The sequence below is a fragment of the Chiloscyllium plagiosum genome, chromosome 22, assembly GCF_004010195.1.
Source record: "Chiloscyllium plagiosum isolate BGI_BamShark_2017 chromosome 22, ASM401019v2, whole genome shotgun sequence".
Lineage (NCBI taxonomy): Eukaryota > Metazoa > Chordata > Chondrichthyes > Orectolobiformes > Hemiscylliidae > Chiloscyllium > Chiloscyllium plagiosum.
The window spans coordinates 16410285-16433807 of NC_057731.1; the positions used below are offsets into that span (position 1 = coordinate 16410285).

A 23523-nucleotide genomic window follows, 5' to 3' on the forward strand; every position below is an offset into this window, starting at 1 on the left:
CATCAGTGATGGGCAAGTTGGAGGGAATCTTGAGGGACAGGATTTACATGTGTTTGGATAGGCAAGTATGGATTAGGGACAGTCAACATGGCTTTGTGCTTGGAAAATCATGTCCCACTAACTTGATTGAGTTTTTTGAAGACTGGCTAGCAAGGGTAGATCATATTGAATACAGGGAGAACTATCCATTTGCATACAGAACTTGCTCGAAGGGAGAAGACAAAGCATGGTGGAGGAGAGTTGATTTTTAACTGGAGACCTGTGACCAGTGGTGTGCCACAAGGATTGGTGCTGGATCCACTGCTTTTTGTCGTCATTTATATAAATGATTTGAATGTGAACACAGGAGATATAGTTACTACGTTTGCAGATGTCACCAAAATGAAAGTGTAGTGGACAGTGAAGTAGGTTACCTCAGTACAACAGGATCTTGATCAAATGGACCACTGGGCCAAGAAGTGGCAGATGGAGTTTAATTTGGATAAATGCAAAGTGCTGTATTTTGGAAAGGCAAATCAGGGCAGGCTTTATACACTTAATGCCAAGGTCCTGGGGAGTGTTACTGGATGAAGACCTTGGAGTGCAAGGTCATAGTCCCTTGAAAGTGAAGTTGCAGATAAATAAGATAGTGAAGGCAGTGTTTGGTGTGCCTTCCTTTACTGGTCAGTGCATTGAGAGGTCACCCTGTGGCTATACAGGACATGAGAGTTAGGCCACTTTTGGAACGCAGTGCGCAACTCTGGGTGCCCTCCAATAAAAGAGAATATTGTGAAACTTGAAAGGGATCAGGAAATGTTCCTAGGGTTGGACGGTTTGAGCTATAGAAAGGCTGAATAGGCTGGGGCTGTTTTACCTGGATTTGGGGGGGGTGAAGGGAGGTGACCTTAGAGCTTTATAAAATCATGAGGGGTATGAATAAGGTAAACAGACAAGGTCTTCTCCCTGGGGTAGGAGAGTCCAGAACCAGAGGGCTAGGAGTGAGTGAGGAAAGATTTAAAAAAGGGACCGAAGGGGCAACTTTTTCCACACAGAAGGTGATGCATGCATGGAATGATCTGCCAGAGGAAGTGGTGGTGCCTTGTACAATTACAACATTTAAGAGGAATCTGGATAGGAAGGGTTGAGGAGGATATGGGCCAAGTGCTGGCAAATTGGATAGATTAAATTTAGGATATCTGGTTGGCATGGATATGTGGGACCAAAGGGTCTGTTTCCATGCTGTATACCTTTAAGAATCTACGACTCAAATTAATTTGCTTTTAAAAAAAGAAAAAGGGATTCACAAGTGACCTTTTAAGTTAACCTTGTTACGAACAAGGGGGATGGGCGAAATTAAAATTATCCCTTCTCATTTGGGAGTCTGATGGTTTGAAGTAGCCCATCTAAAATTGCAACAAAAAATCAGATCTGGCTGTAACAAGTCAGCACTTCACATGTCTCAAGTGTATTTTTTTCTTTGCACATACATTAGCATGCTTAATCTCAGAACGCATTCCAGATTATTGTCAGCACCTTTATGGAGACATACGAGAGCACAGGTCTCACCCTGGACATGGCTGAGATGTGGATTATCCAAAGCAGACACCGAGGCACTGCAGCAGTACCAGCAACACTGCCTGCCCAAGATCTTGCAAATCCACTGGGAGAAAAGATGTACCAACAGCCTCGAAGCACTCATCTTGGATTGGCTACAATAGGCTGGGCTCATCATCTCCATGATTGACAGGAGACTTCATTAGGTGCTCTATTCTCAGCTTCGAGACATGGAGCCCCAGGTGGACAGTGGAAGTACTTCAGTGATATTCTCAAGGCCTCACCGGTGAAGTGCAATTTTCCCCAAAAACACCTGGGAATCACTGGGCCAAGACTGTCCAAAACAAACAAGCATCTCAGAAGGTGGTGTCGAACACCTCAAGACTTGACATCAGGGAAAAGTGTCAATGATGATGATTTGTTTTGCAAAACGGAGAAGTAACTAAGATGAAAGAACCTCAGTGGCAATTCTTCTCACTACCTGTCTCTTTCTCTCCCTCCCCAACCCACCTGGTAAGTTTTGTGCACAGTTGGCTGTGATCATCTAGGGTGCCCTTGGTGCAGAAAGAAATGTGAATGCAAGAAACCAAACAAATTGCTTTGAAAACCCAGCAGGTCTAGCAGCATCTGTGGACAACAAGCAGAGTTAAGGTTTTAGGTCCAGTGACCCTTCCACAGAACATTCAACAAGTTAAGGTACAGTCTAGTTCAGCGAGCTGGGGGCCAGTTTGTGTCAGAGTAACAACACAATGGGTGTTCAATTCCCCTCTCTCTCTCTCTGTGCCTCGCGCTATATATATATATATATGTGCGCAATTCTGGTCTAGTAAGACAGTGGAGACTTTGCAAAGTCAATACACTTCCTCCTACATAAATTTATTAGGTTCCTTTCCTATGTTACTTGTTTTCAGTGCCAAGTGTGGTGTGTGTATTTATCTGGTACTAATAAAGCATTTATAATTAGCCAGAATAGTTCAGTTAACAAAGGTATTTTGTTCAAACAGGTCAATGTAAACAAATGCTGCATTACAATTACTACCAATAATATTTTTGCAACTTATCCAATATTGAAAAAACAATTGTACAAGCATGTTTGCAACTCACATCTACTAGGAGATCAAATTCTTGCTACAATCCAAAAGTTTACAGTAATTCCATTGTTCACAACAGGCAGGAAAGTAGTATGTTCAAAAGCACATAATACAACTAAGTGACCATTAGGATTTTAAAAAGTTCCACACAATTGTAAATTTGGATTTCTAAAAAATCTAGTAGACAACTGCATTCTTCTTATACACAGCACCATAAGTGACAAATGATATTTAGTTTCAATACAAATTTTACAATAAAGTACTTTCTACACTAATATTTTGCATAATTGCATAAAGATGTTGCATAATTAGGTGATGATAACATCTAAAAATGTCAATTAGTCCCATTTGTCACCAGACGGTGGAGATCCCCAGTGGAGGGCTCTCTATGCAGGAGTCCTCCCCCTTTCTTTCAGGGATCTGGGGTGGAGGATGCTGCATGCAACGATCCCCTGCAACCGCAGATTGCAGTGGTTCACGGACTCCCAGCCCAACTGCTTGTCCTGTGGAGTCCGTGGACCATGTTTTTATTGGGTGTGGGCATTTGCACTCCTTTTGATTTTCTTAAAAACCTCCTCCTCTGCTTTTGGTTGCACTTCAGTCCCACGCTCCTGATCTTCGGGCACCGGTACGGAGGAGGGAGGGCAGGTCTGAAGATCTCCTAGTGGGTCTGCTTCTGGACCTGCTCCTGGGCCTGGCCAAACTGCTGCTTCTGGACCTGCTCCTGGGCCTGGCCAAACTGGCCATAAACCGGCCCAGGCAGCTGGCTGTAGAGGGGGTCATTAGGGCCGACTGCCTGCCCCTCTTCTGCGGTTACATTAGAGCCCGGCTGTCTCTGGAAAAGGAGCACGGGGTGTCCACCAACACCTGGAGTTGCTGAGGGAGAGGTGGGCGCTGCAGGGAGTGGAGTGCATTATTTCCCCCTCCAACTCTATTTTGATTTGATACCTGCCTTCCCCATCACTGTTTGATCACGCAGCATTGCCCTTTGATGTGAAGGGCACTGCTTGTCACTGGCCACTCTGGTGTTTCCTTTCTTCCTGGTGGCAGAAATTTGAATAAATATTTGTGCACCTTGTGTCTTTCACTGAAGGACACACACGGGAAAAAATAAGCACCACCACAGTTAGGCGGTAGTGTGGGGGTTAAAACAAATGTCAATTAGTGCCTTCAAAGTGGTAAAATAAGTTAACATAAAAGTATTCAAATGCTATGTTACACAATCAATTCAGTATTGCTTTAAGCAAGCTGGAATTATACGAACTACTCAATCTGGCCACACCCATGTATATCAGATATTTCTGTCCAGCTACTGATTTTCTGATTCTCTTTACTGTAGACACTTAAAGATCAGTAATAGAGAAGCTTTAGAAGAGCAGAAAGAACTACAGATGTCTCATTACACATAAAAAGTGGTTTCTGCTTAAATTTTAAACACTATGATCTCGGTTTCAGCTTCCACTCTTACTCAAGATGTGATCACTTCCTATTATCTTTCAATTCTATTCACAGAAGTTGATTTTAACACTGATATTGGGGTCCAAAATTAAATGGCATTAATAAGAAAACTTTCCAAAATCTAGCAAGAGGCAGGCAGCACAATGGTTCAGTGGTTAGCACTGCTGCCTCACAGCACCAGGGACCCCGGTTCAATTCCAGCCTCAGGCGACTGTCTTTGTGGAGTTTGCATGTTCTCCCTGTGTCTGTTTGAATTTCCTCTCAGTCCAAAGATGTGCGGGTCAGGTGAATTGGCCATGCTAAATTGTCCAGTGTTAGATGCATTATGGGTCTGGGTGGGTTACTCTACGGAGGGTCGGTGTGGACTGGTTGGGCCGAAGGGCCCGTTTCTAAAATACTTATCTGAGCTTTAGGATTCTTGCACTAAGCAAATCGGGCATACTGAACTGCATTAAATCCCAATATTTCTCATTTGTTTCCATTCCACATTTCTCCAAGTCCATTCTCATTTCTTCGAGAAATTCACAACCATAACTAATTGGCATTTTGAATGGAGTTTGAATTCAAATTCAGTTTTCATTTGAATAGATGATAATATAACAGCATACAAGGGTATATAGTCTAACATTCTATAATTGTGAAGGAAACCACTAGAAAAGTTTGCCAAGCATCAACTAAAGCTTAAGTAGGTACTAATTCCAGATTTGGAAGTTAAACAGTAAAACAGAACATTAAAACAAAGTGTGGGTAATATTAAGGCCTTTAGTCTATAAATATTGACTAAAATAATAAAACCTACAATTAAAAAAAAAAAAAAAGAGTTGTTTGGAGGCATATGGGTATAAAGGTGGTTAATAACCAAAAAAAGAGAGAAAGAAACCACTAATAATTCACCTCAATTTCTCTGAAGTCATCTTTCAGGTGAGATAACCAAGGCTCAGTCTGTCTGCTTGGGTGGATCTAAAAATATTAGATTTCTAAAAAAAAAAGAAGTGTCATTTCCCCATGTCCTTGCCAATACCAAAATTAAAAACTTATATGGGTCATTATAACAAGAAGTTTCCAAAGACAATGCACAAGTTGGCTGCCATATTTCCTACAACGTGGAGTTTAACAGACTGCTTTAATAATACTCCACTGGCTGACAGGTTTTAGACAATGATCATGAAAAGGAATAGAGGTTTTTTTTTTTAAAAATTAAAACCACTTGTATAGTGTTGCGAAAAAAAAAGCGGCAGTATCAATTTAAATTGGGAAAGAATGAAGAGCTGGGCAGAGTCTGGACGAATCAGTAGCACCTGAGAACATAAGATATTGCAGGGAGGTACTTATCTGGTTGCAGGTACCAGTTGCATGTTAATTTTGACTTTTTTGGCTATATATAGGAACAGCAGTAAAAATATTTGCACTAATTTAGTACAGTTTGCAATTTCAAATGTCTCAAGTGCTTTAGAGACAATGTGGTAGTTACGGTTGCTTTTATTGCCATTACAAAAGGAAAACTGTTATGACGCAGGGTAAACACACCTGCTTAATTTAAAATAGCAACGCAAGATTTATCCCATGCAGTAATCTGAAAATTTAAGACCAAGAACTATTTAAAGTAAAAATTAACAAATTTCTTGGAAGTAAAGCAGAACAAATAACTATTTACAACTCCTTCCTCTACCACAATACTAGTCCGATAATTGAAAGCTTTAAGCTTTACAAAACAAAAACTTCTCAAAACTAGGCAGCTTTTGTTCTCGTCTTTTCTTCTTCTTGGGGATTCTGCCTCACAGGTTACTAATCAATAAGGTACCTTGAAGACAGACATTTTCGGGATCTAAGATGGCGGCGATCTGAGAAGCTTCGCATCGCAGCAGGAGCAGGACAGTCCTTTAACCCACCCAACCCAGGTCATCAGGATTTCTTGGGGTGTTGGAAAGATTGTGGAGCCCCAAGAAACACTTAAAAATTGACTTAGCTGTATTTTCGGCTGCCCAGAAATGCCTAAAAAGGGAGGAGGAGCATCTGAGGCTAGGCCTTCAGCTCCGCCTGCAGCAGCCTCAGAGCAGATTACTCTCCAGGACCTGGTGAACCAGTTCTCAAAATCTCACGCGATGTTGGGAAAACGGATTGAAGATAAGCTGGCTCCAGTCTCTCTCATGCTGCAGAAGCATGAGCAGCAGCTGGGAGACCTGGAGAAGAGGACGGATGAGGTGGAACACAGGGTCACAGTGGTGGAAGCTGATGCCAGTTCATTCAAGGAAGAGATCCAAGCCCTGAAGACGCAGGTTCGTAATTTGCGTGACCAAGTGGATGATCTTGAAAACAGGGGCAGGAGAAGAAACATTCGGATCGGTCTGAGGGTAAGGAAGGTGAGCGGCCTGTGGGATTTGTTGAAGATTGGCTTCCGAAATTCCTTGACTTGGAGACTGGCATGAGAGGACTGAAGATAGAGGGGGCACACCGGGCCGCAGCACGGAGGTCGGGTCTGGGTTAACGCCCTCGTCCTTTCCTGGTGCGGTTCCATCATTACCAGGATAAGGAGAGAGTCATGGAGGCTTCCAGACTCCCGGGGAAGGATCCAAAGGCCCTAATTTACGAGGGGTCCAAGATCATGTTTTGTCAGGACTTTTCAGTGGCGGTGATACAGAAATGAAAATCTTATGATGGTGTCAAGAGAAGATTGAAGGAGCTTGGGATTCAGTACTCCGAGATATCCAGCAGTGCTTCGGATCACCTTAGATGGATCCATGCATCTCTTTGACACATCGGAGAAGGCAAGAGACTTTGTGGACAAAATAACCTAAATTAAACAATTGTAGTATGTATAAATATCGTTGCTTGGGTATGCGTTTATCATTCTGTAGAAGAAATGGAAGAAATCGGTTGGAGCTTTGTTTTTCCCTTTTTTTAAAACCTCTATTGATAATAATTTGGTTTAAACTATGTCTGATGGTGGTTAAGATGTACATTTTAAATTTCTAAATTAGGACATACCAAAGGATGGGTGGGGTATTTATTCACCCTTTTTGATAATAAAAGGATTTTTTTTATTCACATTGATAATCTATGGGGTGTTTATTATTTTTAGCTTGTGCTTGCGATGCGGCTCTAGCTGGGAGAATTGAAGGTGGTTGAGATGGTTAGATGCCTATTTGTGGGCAGTTCGGGACGGGTAGTTGCCCTCTCCGGGCAGGGGGTGAGTTCCCCTACTCAGCGCTATTGGCATTTTATATGTTGGTTTGTTTTAGATTAGATTACTTAGTGTGGAAACAGGCCCTTTGGCCCAACAAGTCCACACCGACCCGCCGAAGCGCAACCCACCCATACATTTACCCTTTATTTAACACTACAGGCAATTTAGAATGGCCAATTCACCTGACCTGTACATCTTTCTGGTTTTTGTCGTTTTTTAAAATAATTTTGTATGTTTGCTAAATGTAGTGGTTTTAGTTTATGTAGTTTTTATATTTGGTGGATCATGCGATACCAAGGCTCAGCAATTTGTGGTTCGGGTTCCTCCTCTCTGGAAGTTAAATGTAATTGCAGAAGATTATGGCTAATAATTTGATTAAATGGTGTACCTGGAATATCAAGGGAAGTCACTCACCAATTAAGAGGAAGAAGGTACTCTTGAGTCTTAGAAAGGTAAAGATATTGCTTTGTTACAGGAGACACATTTGGATGTCAAGGAGCATCTCAAATTACAGCAGAATGGCTTTGACCGAGTTTATTTTTCATCATTTAATACTAGAAGTAGGGGAGTGGTTATATTGGTTAGGAAAAAAATCGCTCATTTAAATTGTTGGAATTTGTTAAAGACACATACGGGAGGTTTGTAATGAGATTTTAACTGCCTCATGGACGCCAAAGTAGACAGGTTGCCTAAAGGTCCCTCGATACCCTCTGCACAAACTAAACAGTTGTTGGATTTGTGTGGAGAATTAGGGTTGGTGGAAGTCTGAAGGTGTCTCCACCCTACAGGTAGGGATTTCACGTTTTTCACGAGGATTGATTTTTTTCTGATCCCTGCAGTAACCCTGGATCTGGTGGCATCCTGTATGATTGGTAATATTGCCATCTCTGATCATGCTCCAGTGTACTTCGGTTAAAATTAAGGATGTTACAGTGGATTCAAGGTACTGGCGAATGGACCCCTTTATTCTCATGGACAGCAAGTTTGTGGAGTATTTCTCTAGGGAATTTCAGGCATTCCTAGACATCAACATAGGCTCGATTGATAGCTCATCTGTTCTCAGGGAAACTGCCAAAGCTTATGCCAGAGGGTTAGTTATTTCATATTCCACAAGTAGGAAGCGGCAGAAGGGTGAGGAGCAATGTCTCCTTGAAGTACGGTTGAAGGCAGCCGAGAAGGCCTAATTTGACAGACCCTCGCTGGTCAAACTACAGAGGATTACGGCATTGCTATCTGCACTAAATTCCGTGCTCACGCAGACGGCAAAGAAGGAGCTGGCTTTTGCAAAGCAAAGGTTATACGAGCATGGTGACAAGCCAAATACTTAGCATACCTTGTCAGAAAGAGAAGTGCCCCACAAACCATTACAGCGATTAGGGAAGGGTCTGGGAATTAACATGTGATTCTAAAAAGATTAATGTGGCGTTCCAGAGATTCTACTCATAATTATATCAGTCTGAGAATTGAGAGAAGGGGCAGGCCAAAATGGAATCCTTTTTTAGAGATCTGAAGCTCCCGGGTGTGACTCCCGAACAACAGTCCTTTCTCAATGCCCCATTATCAGAGCAAGAAACGCAGGAAGCTGTGAGGCAGCTTCAGAGTGGAAAGGCGTCCGGTCCTGACGGACTTCCCAGTGAATTCTATAAGGAATTTATAAGTTATACTGTCAGGCCCGATGCTGAATATGTTTAATGATTCATACAGTCATGTTTGTCTCCCACCATCTCAAAGAGGCCAATATTTCACTTATCTTTAAAAAAGGGAAGGATCTGGAAGAATGTGCTTCATACAGGCCCATCTTGCTCTTAAATGTGGATTTTAAGATCCTTTCTAAGGCTCTTGTGTTAAGGCTGGGGACTGTGTTACCTTCTATTATTAAAGAGGATCAGACGGACTTCATAAAGGGTCGCAGATCCTCTAATAACATTAGGAGGCTGCTTAACGTAATTCAAGCGTGCCAACAGCAGTCAATACAGGGATTGGTGATTTCTTTAGATGCAGAGAAGGCATTTGACCAAGTTGAGTGGCCGTACCTTTTCTATACTCTAGACCAGTTTGGTCTGGGTGAAGTTTTCATAAGATGGGTATAGGTTCTCTGCAGTGTACCTCTCACTGCGGTCATTACTAACGGGGTACAATCAAGCAATTTTAATATTTCTAGGGCTGTCCCCTTTCACCATTACTTTTTACGTTGGTGATTGAACCGTTGGCAGAGGCCATTCATGGGGATCTCAATAGATCAGCTCCAGAAGTGGGGTCAAAATTACATAAGATCTCGCTGTATGCCGATGATGTTCTAATTTTCTTGACAAATCCAGCAGTTTCAGTGCCTTGCCTGATACAATGCATTCACGCATTTGGCGCTTTTTCAGGGTCTAAGATTAATTTTGCTAAATCAGAGGCTATGCCTATGGGTGGTCTTACAAAAAAAAAAAAAGAGTTGGCTCTTGTGACACTATAGATTCCCATTTAGGTGGTCACAGGGGGGTTGTGTGTATTTGGGCACATTCATTACTCCAGTTCTGGATTGGCTGTTCAAAGCCAATTTTACTCAATTATTTGAAAAAATTAAACAAGATCTCCAAAGATGGGAGGCACTTCCAGTCTCACGGTTGGGTCGGATAGCGCTTATTAAGATGAATATTCTCCCTCATTTGCTATACCCTATACAGATGCTCCCCCTGATTTTCAATAAACAAACACTCAGGAGACTGGACAGTTGGTTCAGCTCCTTTATCTGGCACCATAAACGGCCCCTCATTAAATTAGCCAAACTGCAATTGCCTCAGATTGGGGAGAGTAGACCTTCCGGACATTAAAAATTACTAATTAAGCTCGCTTTTGACCTACGTAAGTGATTGGGTTTGTGGGGACCCTCTTTCAAGATGGCTAGATATCGAAGTCTCCCAGGCAAGGTGCCCCCTAACCAGTTGGCTGTTTTTGGACAAGAGGAGGACAGTTAGGGAATATTGCCATAACCCAATAGTCATCAATATTGGGTTATGGCATGGAGGGCAATTTGGCAGCGGGAAGATAATACTGGCAAAACATTTTTGTTTACACCTTTAGTGGGTATGCTGAGTTTTCAACCAGGTATGATAGATTCAGGATTTAAACGTTGGGCAGCTAGGGGTATATCTTGCATGGGTGATTTATTTGAGGGAGATGTAATGATGTCCTTCGATCAGTTAGTATGGAAGTACGAGTTACCTAATAGAGACCTCTTTTGTTTTTTTTAAGTTAGGGATTTTATTCAAAAAAGGACCACACTTTTGACTGATCCCTACAAATCTGACATAGAAAGAGGGGTACTAAGGGCTAAGAGTACACTCTCTATCAGTACACTAGATCACCAATTGGGGATGCCACCTCAGATGAGTCTGATCGACTCTGCAAGATGTGGGAAAGAGAGTTGGGTGTTGAAGTTTCTTCAGAGGCATGGGAGGATATTTGGGAGAATGCAAGGAAGATATCAATTTGCAATAGGACCCATGTTTTACAGGTGAAGATTCTCCACAGGTTCCACTTAGCCCCAGACCGTTTGTCAAAATTTAAACCAGGGGTATCTTCAGCATGCCCCAAGTGCAAGGTCTGTACGGGTACTCTTACCCATCGTCTTTGGTCTTGTGACAGGCTTCAAACATATTGGAGCGCTGTGGTGGGTGCAATGGAGAGAATTTTAGGTGTTGGGGTGGAGAAGGACCGTATTTCGCTCCTTTTGGGCCTACCCATTGTATTTCCTGCAGATTCGTAGAAGGCAAAACTTTTCAGTATTCTTACATTCTGTGCAAGGAAGAATATCTTGCTAGGTTGGATATCAGAAAATCCCCCAGGCCTGTCGGGTTGGCGGAAGATTGTTATGGAGCATATTCCCCTGGATTTTCTCACAAATATGGTACACCACAAAACTGGGAATTTTTATAAGACATGGCAACCCTTTTTGAAATACCTGGACACAGATTTATCTGCCACACTAACAAGGGCTTTTACATAACTAACGATTGTGTTTCATGGGTTCAATATCCAGGGAGGAGGAACTGTGAATGTATGAGTGTTTTGTTTGGTTGGGCTGAGTTATTACTATTTGTTTGTTGTTAGGTACTTAGTTAGTTAAATAGCTAGTTTAGGTTTTTTTTAAAAAATATTTCTCTGTATATGTTTATACATTCGTATAGGAGGGTGGGTTGGGGAATTTATTATTATTTGGGTTTAGTTTTGTACTGTTTTGAATTGCATTGTTTTGTATTTGTTATAATATTTAAAAATCTATTTTTCCTTAATAAAAATAATATAAAAAAGAAAGATATTTTCTAGGTAGTCTTTACATACTGGTAGCTTGGTAGTTCTCCTCTCAACTGTTCAAATTTCCCCCATTCTTATACACTCAAAGCATCAGATTGTGTAATTAGCTTTTAAGATTGTCAGTATACTAAATTCAAACTAAATTGGAGTTTGGTATTTTTCAGGGTATAATTTAAACTGATTGGCCTAATTCAAATTAGTTTTGTCATTTCCAGGCAACCAGCTACCCTAGCTACCCCAGAAAATGTTACATCGTAGCTTATTGAGAACACTTTGTTGTGTCATTGCTGGTTGACCATTGACCACAAATTGAACTAGCCATATAAGTATGTGACACAGGTCAGGGGCTAGGGAGCCTTCAGTGATTAACTCCCTGCCAAACTCAGCAAAGCCTATCTGTAAACTCTACAAGGCACAAGTCAGATGTATGATGGAATACTCTCCACTTGCCTAGACAAGTACAACTCCAACACAAGAAACTTGACACCATTCAGGATAAAGCAGCTTGCTTTATTGGCACCACATCCATAAACAAACACTGTTACTGAGCCTCTTTTGTAGATTGTGTACACTCGTTCCAAGATGCATGGCAGAAATTCAAAGTTCTTTTGACAGAACCTTCCAAATCCACTAACACTTCCATCTTGGAGGACAAAGGCAGCAAATACATGGGAACACCATCACCTGCAAATTCCCCCAAGACATCACTCTAGAAATATAATTGCTGTCCTTGTGTTGCTCCGTCAAATTCTGGAACTCCCTCCCTAATGTTGCTGTGGGTCTACCCACAGCACAGACTGTAGCAGTCCAAGGCGGCAGCTCACGAAAAGAGTCAAGCACAACTAGGGCTGGCAATAAATGCAGAGATAGGCAATAAATATTGGCTCCCATTAATTATTTGTTACTTTTTTTTGAAAAAAGTAACCTCAATTGTCAAGGGTTTCAGATACATGGAAATATGTGCACATACTCCAAGCCACGTGCTATCCTGACTTCAAAGTCAATTGCTGTTCCCTCACTTAAAAAACCCACAACTCACTCCCCACAGTGTACCAACACCATAGAACTTAGAGGTTTAAAGAAAACAGATCACCACAACCTTCAGTGGCAATTGAGATGGACAATAATTGCTGACCTTGCCAGTAAGGTTCGCGACCCATAAAAAAAAAAATGAATCTTAGAGCAGCAAAATTCTGAGTAATGATTCATTTTCTACATTTTAGGTGTAGTACTACAGACTGAGAACTTGATCCTATTCATTAATGTGAAGCAAAAAAAGTTAGTCAAAGACTGAAGTAATGTTTCCCCCTCTCTGTAGCGTACAGTTTTCATTACTGTGATCTTCTATACTTGCCTCATTTTTCTTAAATCTTTCATCAGTTTCCTTTGTGCCTAGTTGCATTCACACTAATTTGCAAATTCTGTTAAATGCACCAGCCTTAGAAATAGTGATGGACAAGTTATCAAAGAGGTATTGCAAACCAGTTAAAGAGCACTAAAGGAGAGTAGGATTTAAAGCACTTGGAGACAGTAAGGACTGCAGATGCTGGAAGCCAGAGTCAATAGATCTGATGTTGGAAAAGCACAACAGGTCAGACAAGTATGAGGAGCAGGCAAGTCAACGTTTCAGGCCAAAACCCTTAGGTCAGGACTGGGGAGGAGAAGGAGGGGACCCCAGAACTAAACAGAAAGAGAGAGGAGTAGGAAGGGAGAAGGGATGGCGATAGGTGGATGCAGCTACAGGGTTATTGTGATTGGTCAGTGGGAACAGTGGAGCAAACAAGCGAATTAGGAAGATGGACAGGTTAGGTCAGGGAGGAGAGCCGGACATGGAGTAAGGCTAGGGGTGAGATTTTGAAGCTAGTGAAGTCAATATTGAGACCACTGGGCTGTAAGCTCCCCAAACGGAATGTCAGGTGTTGTTCCTCCAGTTTACTTTGGTCTCACTCAGACAGAGGCAAAGGTCAAGGATGGAAATGTTGCCAGGGGAATGGGAGAGGTAATTAAAATGGAAGGTCAGGTTAGTTGATGAATACAGAGTGCAGATGCTCTGCAAACTGATCAGAGTCTGTGTTTGTTCTCTCTGGTCTTGAGAGACACCACATCGAGAGCAGTGGATACAATAGATCAGATTGGAGGAAGTGCATGTGATTTGGATGGATTGTTTGGGGCCTTGGANNGTTTTGGGGGCCGGGGGGGGGGGGGGGGGGGGGGGGGGAGACGTTGGGGCAGGGGTTGCACCTCTTGCAGTTACAGGGAAAGGTACCAGGTGTGGCGGTGAAGTCAGTGGGGAGTATGGAATTGATAAGGAAGTTGCAGAATGAGCAGTCTCTAGACAGCAGACAGGGTTGGGGAAGGAAACATCTTTTTGGTGGTGGGTTCTGATTGGAGGTGGCTGAAACTTTGGACAATGATGAGTTGCATTCAGAGGTTGGTGGAGGGGTTATGTGAGGATTAAGGGCACTCTATCCTTATTCGGTTTTTTTGGGGGGTTTGAGGGCAGAAGTGCAGTTGAAGGCATCCTTAATTATAAAGTGGGAAACTATGGTCCCTAAAGTAGGACAACATCTGAGATGTCCTGGAGAAGAATGCCTCTGCTTCCAAGAGGAGGCAGAGTAACTGACGATGTGATAACATTTTAGTAGGAGGTTTACTGGAGGTATTTGTAGGATTTAAAACACAATTGATCATTTGCTTCAAGAGTTTAGGTTTAGCAAGAGTACTCATCTTTTTTATCTTGAGTCAAGAGTGTGATGCTAGAAAAGCACAGCAGGTCAGGCAGCATCCCAGCAGCAGGGGAAATAAAAGACGTTTCAGGCAAAAGCCCTTGATCAGGAATGAGGCTGGGAGCCTCATGGGTGAAGAGAAACAGGAGGTGGGTGGGGGAGTGCAATACATGAATGGGAGGTGGAGGTAATGGTGATAGGTCAGAGGGGAGGGTGAAGTGGACAAGTGGGAAGGAAGATGGATAGGTGGGACAGGTCATGAGGGTGGTGCCGAGCTGGAAGGTTGGAACTGGAATTAAGGTTTGGGAGGGGGAGGGCCGGCGGTAAGTGAGGAAACTGGTGAAATCTACAATGATGCCATGGGATTGGAGGGTCCCAATGCATAAGATGATGCATTCTTCCTCCAGGAGTCAGGTGGCGAGGGAGTAGCGATGAGGCGGCCCAGGACCTGCATGTCCTTGGCGGAGTTGAAGTGTTTGGCCACAGGGCGGTGGGGCCACAGGATACTGGGTTGCTGCCAGTATCCCAGAGATGTTCTCTGAAGCGCTCTGCGAGTAGGCGCCGTCTCCCCAATGTAGAGAAGATCGCATCAGATTTGACAGATGTGGAAGGCTCCTTTGAGGCTTTGGACAGAGGTGAGGATGCAGTCAGTGGGTTTGTAGATAAAGGTCAGAGTTGAGTTGGTCACCATTGAAGGAGATTTTTGGTTACATGGAACAGTCTATCTTCCATAGTTACACCAGTGCCACTCTGCACCTTTTCCTCCGCTACATTGACTGCGTCGGCACCACCTTTCCTGATGAAGGGCTTTTGCCCAAAATGGCAATTTTCCTGCTCCTTGGATGCTGCCTGACTTGCTACGCTTTTCCAGCACCACTCTAATCTAGACTGACACTCAGACATTTGCTACAAAACCACTGACTCCCAGATTACACCTCCTCCCACCTTGCCTCCTGTAAAAATGCTATCCCTTATTTCCCAATTCCTCCACCTCATTTGCTCCCAGGAGGGCCAGTTTCACTACAGAACAGATAGCCTCCTCCTTTAAAGAACGCAACTTCCCCTCCCACGTGGTTGATACCCTCCAGTGCATCTCATCCACTTCCCGCACCATTATCGAAACCCAGCCCTCTAACTACACAAGGACAGAACTCCCCTGGTTCTCACCTTCCACTACACCGACCTCCGTATACATCATATCACCCTCTGCAATTTCCACCATCTACAAACTGGCCCTAGAGACATATTTCCCTCCCCTATCTGCTTTCAGTGAAGACCGTCCCCTCCGCGACTACCTCATCAGGTCCATGCCACCCAACAAACCACTCTTCCCCTTCCACCGCAGGAATTGAAAAATCTGCCGACTGCAGCCACACCTCCATCCAAGGCCTCAAAGGAGCCTTCCATAACCAAAGTTTCACCTGCACTTCCACATGTCATTTATTGTATCTGTTGCTCCCAATGTGGTCTCCTCTACATTGGGGGAGGCAGGACGCCTACTCAGAGGGCTTCAGAGAACATCACCGGGACACCCACACCAACCAACCCCACCGCCCTGTGGTTGAACACTTCAATTTCCCCTCCCACTCTACCAAGGAGGGCATGCAGGTCCTGAGCCTCCTCCATCGCCACTCCCTTACCACATGGAGCAAGAGAGCCCCATCTTCTACCTCAGGACTCTCCAACCCCAAGGCATCAATGTGAATTTCACCAGTTTCCTCATTTCCCCTCCCCCACCTTATTCCAGTTCCAACCTTCCAGCTCAGCACCACCCTCATGACCTGTCCATCTTCCTTTCCACCTATCCACTCCACCCTCCCCTCTGACCTATCACCATTAACCCCCACCTCCATCACCTATTGCAATCTCAGCTACCTACCCACCACCAGCCCCCCTCCCATTTATCTCTCCACCCAAAGGCTCACCAGCCTCATTCCTGAAGGGTTTTTGCCCAAAACGTCGACTTTCCTGCTCCTCGGATGCTGTCTGACCTGCTGTGCTTTTCCAGCACCATGCTCAACTCGTCTCCAGCATCTGCAGTCGGCACTTTCGCCTAGTATCTTTTTAATCTTGTTGAGCAAGTCTGCATCCCAGTGACAATGAAATGTTTATATCAGTAACATTGACACTGTAAACAACACAAATTTCATAACAAAAGATCAGTTCTGAGAGAGAAATGTACCACTGAAAGAAGAGGTTTAAACAAAAATGGAGCTTCACTGAGTGGTACATGGTGACCCATCTCGAATTGCACTGAGGTGGCGGTGATCTATCTTCTTAAAGTGCTGCAGACAATTTGGCGTACATGCTAGAGAGGGAGATTCACTGCAGGATTCCTATACAATGCCCTGCTCTTGTACTTGTATAGTTGGCGCTCTTCAGATTCTGGTCAGTGGCAACCCTCAGGATGTTGATTATGGAGATTCAGCAAAGTGATAGCATGCAATGTCAAAGAATCATGGTTGGTCACTCGTGTGGCATAAAGTTTACTTCCACTCATCAGCCCATGCATGGATATTGTCCAAATGCAGAAATATTTGGACATTGACTGCTTTAAATATTGGAGGAATCTCAAATGACAGAAAACATGGTCAAGCATAGCATTAAGGACGTTGTTGATGGAACCTACATCCCATTAACAAAGTTTTAAAATCCATTTGCAAAGGAAAGACAAATGACTCAAAACAGAAAGTTGATCCTTGTAGAGAGGGGACTTCAAGGCAGGCATCCTTGCAAGAGGCTTTGCAATAAGGTTAAAATAAATTGAGAGAAACACGTATCTAAATAAACTCACCAACTCCCACAGCTACATGGACTATACCTCCTCCCACCCTGCCTCATATAAAATAATCGCTTATTTCCAATTCCTCCACCGCATCTGCTCCATGGAGGACTGATTCTACTGCAGAACATACCAGATGGCCTCCTTCTTCAAAGACCATAATTTCCCCACGCACACAGTCAATGATGCCCTCCAGCACATCTCATCCATTTCCCACATCTCCACCCTTTAACCACACTCCAATTGCAACAAGGACAGAATCCCTCCACTGGCCTGGAAGAATGTCTCATCGTCTGCCTTGGGATCCTCCAAACCCCTGGCAATGTGTATTTCACCAGTATCCTCATTTCCCCTCCACCAACATTATCCCAGGTCAAACCTTCCAACTCAGCACCACCCTCTTGATCTGTCCATCTTCCTTCCCACCTATCCTTCCATCATCCTCTTTGACCTATCACCTTCATCATCTACCCATCACCTTCATCTACCTATCACATTCCCAGCTATCTTCGCCACCAGCCCCTTCCATTTATCTCTCAGCCCCCTTGGCCGACAAGCTTCAATCCGGAGTTGACATTTCAAGCCTATGCTCGAAATGTCGACTCTGCTGCACCTCAGATGCTGGCTGACCAGCTGTGCTTTTCCAGCGCCACCACCCTCTGCAAGGACTCAAAACGTCAATGGTTTAATCTCTCCACTGTTATTGCCCGATTTGCTGAGAATTTCCAAATTTCTAGCCTGCACGATATTGTGCTTTGGCATTACAACATCCTCCATGGCCCCAGGACAAATTATCAGTCAACAAACCACAACTTGTCAAATTATCTCAAAACAGATCATGTCAACAATTTTCATGTGGTTTTCAGAACAATCCCTAATTATAAAACCACTAAAAATACATAACTAATGTGCTAGCAATGTGCATAATTTACTCAAATGGCATACACAATTGAATGTCACGATTCGGAGATGCCGGTGTTGGACTGAGGTGTAAAAAGTTAAAAATCATAACCAGGTTATAGTCCAACAGGTTTAATTGGAAGCACTAGCTTTCAGAGCGCTACTACTTCAACAGGTGGTTGACAATAAGGTTGTGCTTCCAATTAAAGCTGTTGGACTATAAACCTGGTGTAGTGTGTTTTTTAACCACTGAATGTAGCGTTCTGTAACCTGGTAGTGCCAAAAAAGGTTAAAGATGGATTGAGTAGTATAAGGCAGAACTTCCTACACGTAGTAGTACACCCAATCACACTAACAAATGATAATCCTGGGTGTGGGGAAGTCTCACTGTTATAACCTCGATTGGAGAAGGCTATGTGACCCTGCAATGGAGACACAGGCACACAGCCCTACAGTAATATACTTATCCTGTAACCCTGAGACTAGATGCATTGCAAGTTGGAAATGGGCCGAGTGCCAGTGACTGTCAATACGTAGCCACCAGGAAAATGTCGCAGCCCACCCCCCCCGGGTGGCAGAAAGCTCCACGGCGGGGGTGGGGGAAGCTGCCACCAAATTCTCTGCAGGTTAGTCGCAGAACGGCTGGCAGCCCCACATCCTTGAAAAAAAAAAGGAAAAAAATACACGCGCAAACTTTTGAAGAGGGAGCCCTGTGGTTCTGGGCCCATAGCCAACCAGAATGGAGAAGGAGCCGCTTCACTCCGGCCCGGCCGGCCTAAAGGGCCCGAATGGCCGCGGGTACCAGGGCAGTCCCAAAGCCGGGCCTACAAAGCGAGCGGGAGGGTAACAGCATCGGGCCACAGCACAAGCAGCGGCGCTGTACCTGAGCGTCGGGCCCACGCAGGCCGCGTCCGTGCTCTCGATCTCCTGCAGGATCCGCTCGTGTTCCGTCACCGTCTCCAGAGCCGCGGTGTCTGCCATCTTAGCGGCCCCGGCTCGGCTCGGCTCCGGGCGGTGACAGCAGCACTGCTGCAGCTAACGGCGGCTCATGGCCCTGGCCTCCTGGCGGGCGTCGGGCTCGGCTCGGCTCGGCCCGGCCGCTTTAATGTCAACGACAACCCGTCCCTCACAAACCCGCTTCCGGGCCCGTTTTCACTTTCCTGCCCATCCCCATCTCCACCAGCGACCGGTAAGCGCGCTCCCGACGGCGCGCGGGCCAGCTAGTGGGACGGGGGCGCGCGCGTGCGAGCACCCGCCCGCCCGATTTCACCTGCGGCAAATCCACGGGTCCTAGTAGGTATGCGATATGTATACAAATGTACATTTAATTTTTGTTTTAAAAATATAGTCAGCTTTCACCGACATCTTTTGCACATGACATTCAAGTACTGACATGTGAACATTTTTCATTAAAGTTGTTCGAAAGCCGCTCAAAGAGGAACTAGAGTTTCCTTTCATGTTCCTGAATCTCGAACATCACATTAAATAAGGTTGGTGAAGTGCATCAAATTAAAGGAAAATTAATCCTTAGTATTGTATATGGAAAGCTCTAAAACAGAGAGAATGCACCTTTCCATCCCCATTGGACAAACCCAAGAACTCATTTCGGAATTCTGGGAGTGAGTTTGTTGGATCTACAGTCGAGACTGAGTGTGCTGGAACAGAACAGCAGTTCAGGCAGCATCCGAGCAGGAAAATCAACGTTTCAGGCAAAAGCCCTTCATCAGGAAGGGAGCTCTGTTCCCGATGAAGGACTCTTGCCCGTAATGTCGATTTTCCTGCTCCTCGGATGCTGCCTGAACTGTTGTGTTTTTCCAGCACACTCGAATCTAGACTGTGGTTTCCAGCATCTGCAGTCCTTGTTGGATCTAGTCTATTGCAGATATGAAAATCAAATTGTGATGTTTCTAGTAGCTTTCAGTAATAGAAACACTAAGAGTAGCAAACTTAGTTGAACTAAGGATAGAGAGGAGTTCCCTCGGGGGAAAAAAGCTATTTACCACAAATGCCAGATTTTAATGACAGTTGTAAGTGCTTGATTACATCCCCACACAGATGAGCAAGACCGTGCAAGTCCACTGGAATCATTCCCTTACTTAGGCATATTCCAAGTTATAATCTTTAAAACGTTACGGAAAAAACTGCTGACTCTTGCCAAAGTATTTCTTACTAAAAAAGATGGGAACATTGGACAGCGTTGGACTCTTATCGTATTTCCTGACAAAAAACCGCTATTCGAGGACACTGGTTTCAGTTCACAAGCCCCTTAAGAAAAGCCAAGGCATGTTTAAGAGAACAGGAAGTTGTTTTTTTTTTAAAAAAGTCGGCTCAATTAACAGGGAGTGGAAGCTCGTAGACTGAATACACAGCTGGAAATCTCTTGGTTAAGTCTCAATTAATAAAGTTTATTTAAAACGACCGAAAAGTTAAATTTCAAGATATACTTTCTCGCCCCACAAACGTCGCAAGCGAAAAAAATTAAGCTGATTCACGACCATAATCATGCTTCTTCACCTGATACTTATACACGTCGGTGAAATACGTACAATTATAACAATTCAGCTAAAAACAGAACTGCTATGCAAATTAGAACAAAACATATTTGCCGCCCTGTGAAGTCGCTGGCAACAGTAAACGCAGGAGAAACTGAGGCAAAACTAACTTTCTGAAATCAAAAACAAAGAAAATACTGCGAATGTTGGAAATCTGAAGTTAAAAACGAAATACTGGAGAAACTGAAGAGATCTGACAAAATCCGTTTGAGATAAAAAGGTCATGTTTCGAGTCCACTTATTAGTTCGGAGCCATATCACTCTCCACAGACGTTTCCAGACCTGTTGAGAATCCCCAGAGCTACTTTTTAAAACCACGTGTTGTAGAACTAGTATGTAGTGTCCTGGCGAGAATCATTTTTACTCTTAGCCAATCACATGTTTTTAAATTCACATACTGATGACTTCTTACGATGCTGCATGATTAGTAACTACCTATTTTTACCAACAACATTCACCAACATAGATCTAATTTTGTAGTCATGTGTCTACTAAACTAGGCGACTGGAATTGCATTTTGCCCCACAATCAAACATCCCAGATTAAACTTGCATTATTTTACCTTTCATAGACAGTATTCCAAAAGTAGTAGCTGGAAAAGTGAGCAGAGAAATCATTGACAATAATTTTGCGTATGTTACTTTAAAAAAGTAAACACGACAGTAGAAAGTCAGGTCACCTACCGTAAACTCGTACCAAGTGGCAATTCTAACGTTTCAATCTCAGAAAAAACATTTTCATAAATTTGGCTTTCACGTTTTTCGCCTTTAGAAGCATTCGAAGTAACTGTTTTGCTGATCTGAGCCATTGTTTCAATACCTTCGTCCTTAGGTTTTGGAGCGAAATTTTCGTAGACTCAACCGAAGGGATGACAACAAAAAACTGCCGACGACAACAATGATCTCGTGATTCAAGAGCTATCAATCTAAATGTAGTATTACGATTTAATGCAAAAAAAAGAGACGGTCTATATACAGTCTGTCAACGCAAGAGGTGACTGGAGATAACTTATTTATAGCTCATGGTTATTTAAAGACTATCATATTTCGCAGTCCCTCTGATTAACCTTTTACAACACCAACATGATAACTTTTGCTTTCTGTACAACACTTTTGAAAATGCCATCCTTTCTAATCGTTTTATAGAATAATAAGAAAACACGATACAGGATTCCCTAATGTTGTCACAAGGGTCTAATATAACAATTAAGAAAAAAAAAATAACAATTAAGTGACTATTTCTCCAGGAAAATACTTCCGGATATTGAAGCCTGTCAGCGACTTATTTCTCAAATCCGATTGGGAACGACTCGGTTAATCATTGTGGAATTGATCATCACGTTTCACAAATTTGTGTTTAGACTAAAATTCAGTCTGTATATTGGAAGGCTTATGACGGAGTTTGAGCTGTGAAATTATGACGAAATGTGGTACATCTTATTGTAGACTATGCGTCGATGAGAGAGGAAGCATTACGTTTATACAGTGTCCCAGTCATTACTAATTAAATGTTTTTGCAATGTTGCCACATTGGTAATGCGGGTGCAACTTTGAACAAACCGGTTCCACAAACAATGATATAAAAATGACCGTATAACTTGTTTTAATGATGTTTGTGTGAGAAGTAGTGAGCTTGCGGCTTTGGATCAAATCTCAGTTCAAAGTCTCATTCTAAATTGGCATTTTGGACACTGCAGCACTCTATCAGTACTGCATTTGAGTGTCAGCCTGGATTTTGGACAAAGTCTCTGGGGTAGAGCTTAACGTTTAAATCTTCTGAGTCCCAGTGGAAAGCATTATTACTGAGCCATAGCTGGCATAGTTAAGGATATAAATTCTACAGTTTCCCATTGTATAGTAAGACAAGCTGCTTCCTAGTGATTGCATTTGTAATACCAGTTTTATATTTACACAAAAATTGGATGTATATAAAGATAACTGTGGAACAAAATGTTAGAGACAGATCTTGATCTGGCCCTGAATGTCCTGTAGTAGGTAATGTGAGATCACCTTGTATGAACTTAGCACTATGAAGAACATAACTTTGATGTGGTCAGATTTGAAATTCGCTTTCTGGGTACAATTTATAAACTTAGTCAGTTTTCGGTATTACCGAAAACGTTCCTCCACCTCTAGCCTTCTATCAGTGCAAAGTAGCTGCTAAAATAAAATGTCACATCTCCTGAAAAGTGAAAACAAAAACTGCTGGAAATATCCAACAAGTCAGGTGAGTATTTCATTTAATATTTTGTGTTGTATTGTTGGTAATAGCTGCTAGATAAGCAAGACTCATCATTTACATATAAGGTTTCTAACCTACTAGTATAAGCCTTGTACATTGAAGTCCATAGTTAAACTGCACTTGCTTTTACAATCCTTTCAAAATGTCAAATCCAGTTATATACAGTACTTGTACACAATGATAACAGTTTGCACATTTACATATACATATATTAACATTGCCTTTTCTATTAGACAGTGTGATTTTCAACCCGTTCTTGTCGTCTTTCTGGCTTTTATTTGCATTTAAAGCATCTACTTTCAGATTAGAAATCCAAAATAGTTGCAGTCAATATTGTGAGGCAGATAAAACAATTTGTAAACTGTTATCCCACGGAAGCACATTACCATAATATCAGCATTTTTCAATAAAGCAGTAAAACGTATCTTTCATTGCTTTTAACATTTGGGGAATTTATTTCTCACAGGCGATTTAATTTTATAATCGTTATTGCCTATGTGGGATTCTATTATGTAAAGAATTCTGTTTAGATTTTTAGGAATGTATCAGTTCATATTACAATATGACATCTAGGCGTGGGTCTTTCTATTGTTCAACAACAAGATATACAGTACACCCTCTTCTCTGGGTGAGATTCTTCTCCATGACCATGAGAAATGATTCCTGGCTGTCTGGTATCTGTCATTGTTCTTCAGTGGCAGTGTCTGCTGTACTGTATGGAATGGAATTGGAAAATGATGTATTATCTGGAGAG

General features: G+C 42.9%; 1 protein-coding gene across 11 annotated transcripts in view; it reads right to left on the reverse strand.

The window, feature by feature from the left end:
* The window catches only part of LOC122561094 (exocyst complex component 6-like), a 203710-nt gene extending 182057 nt beyond the window's left edge, over positions 1–21653 (reverse strand). For 4 of the 11 annotated variants that reach the window (XM_043712485.1, XM_043712482.1, XM_043712489.1 and 1 more), the window contains exon 1: positions 21212–21653. In XM_043712485.1, the coding sequence (XP_043568420.1) occupies positions 21212–21336 (125 nt within the window). In that variant the 5' untranslated portion in view covers positions 21337–21653. Of the gene's footprint in view, positions 1–18859; positions 19186–21211 lie in introns of those variants that run through there. The other 7 variants (XM_043712488.1, XM_043712483.1, XM_043712490.1 and 4 more) reach the window with 5 other exon arrangements.
* Positions 21654–23523: the final 1870 nt, after the last annotated feature.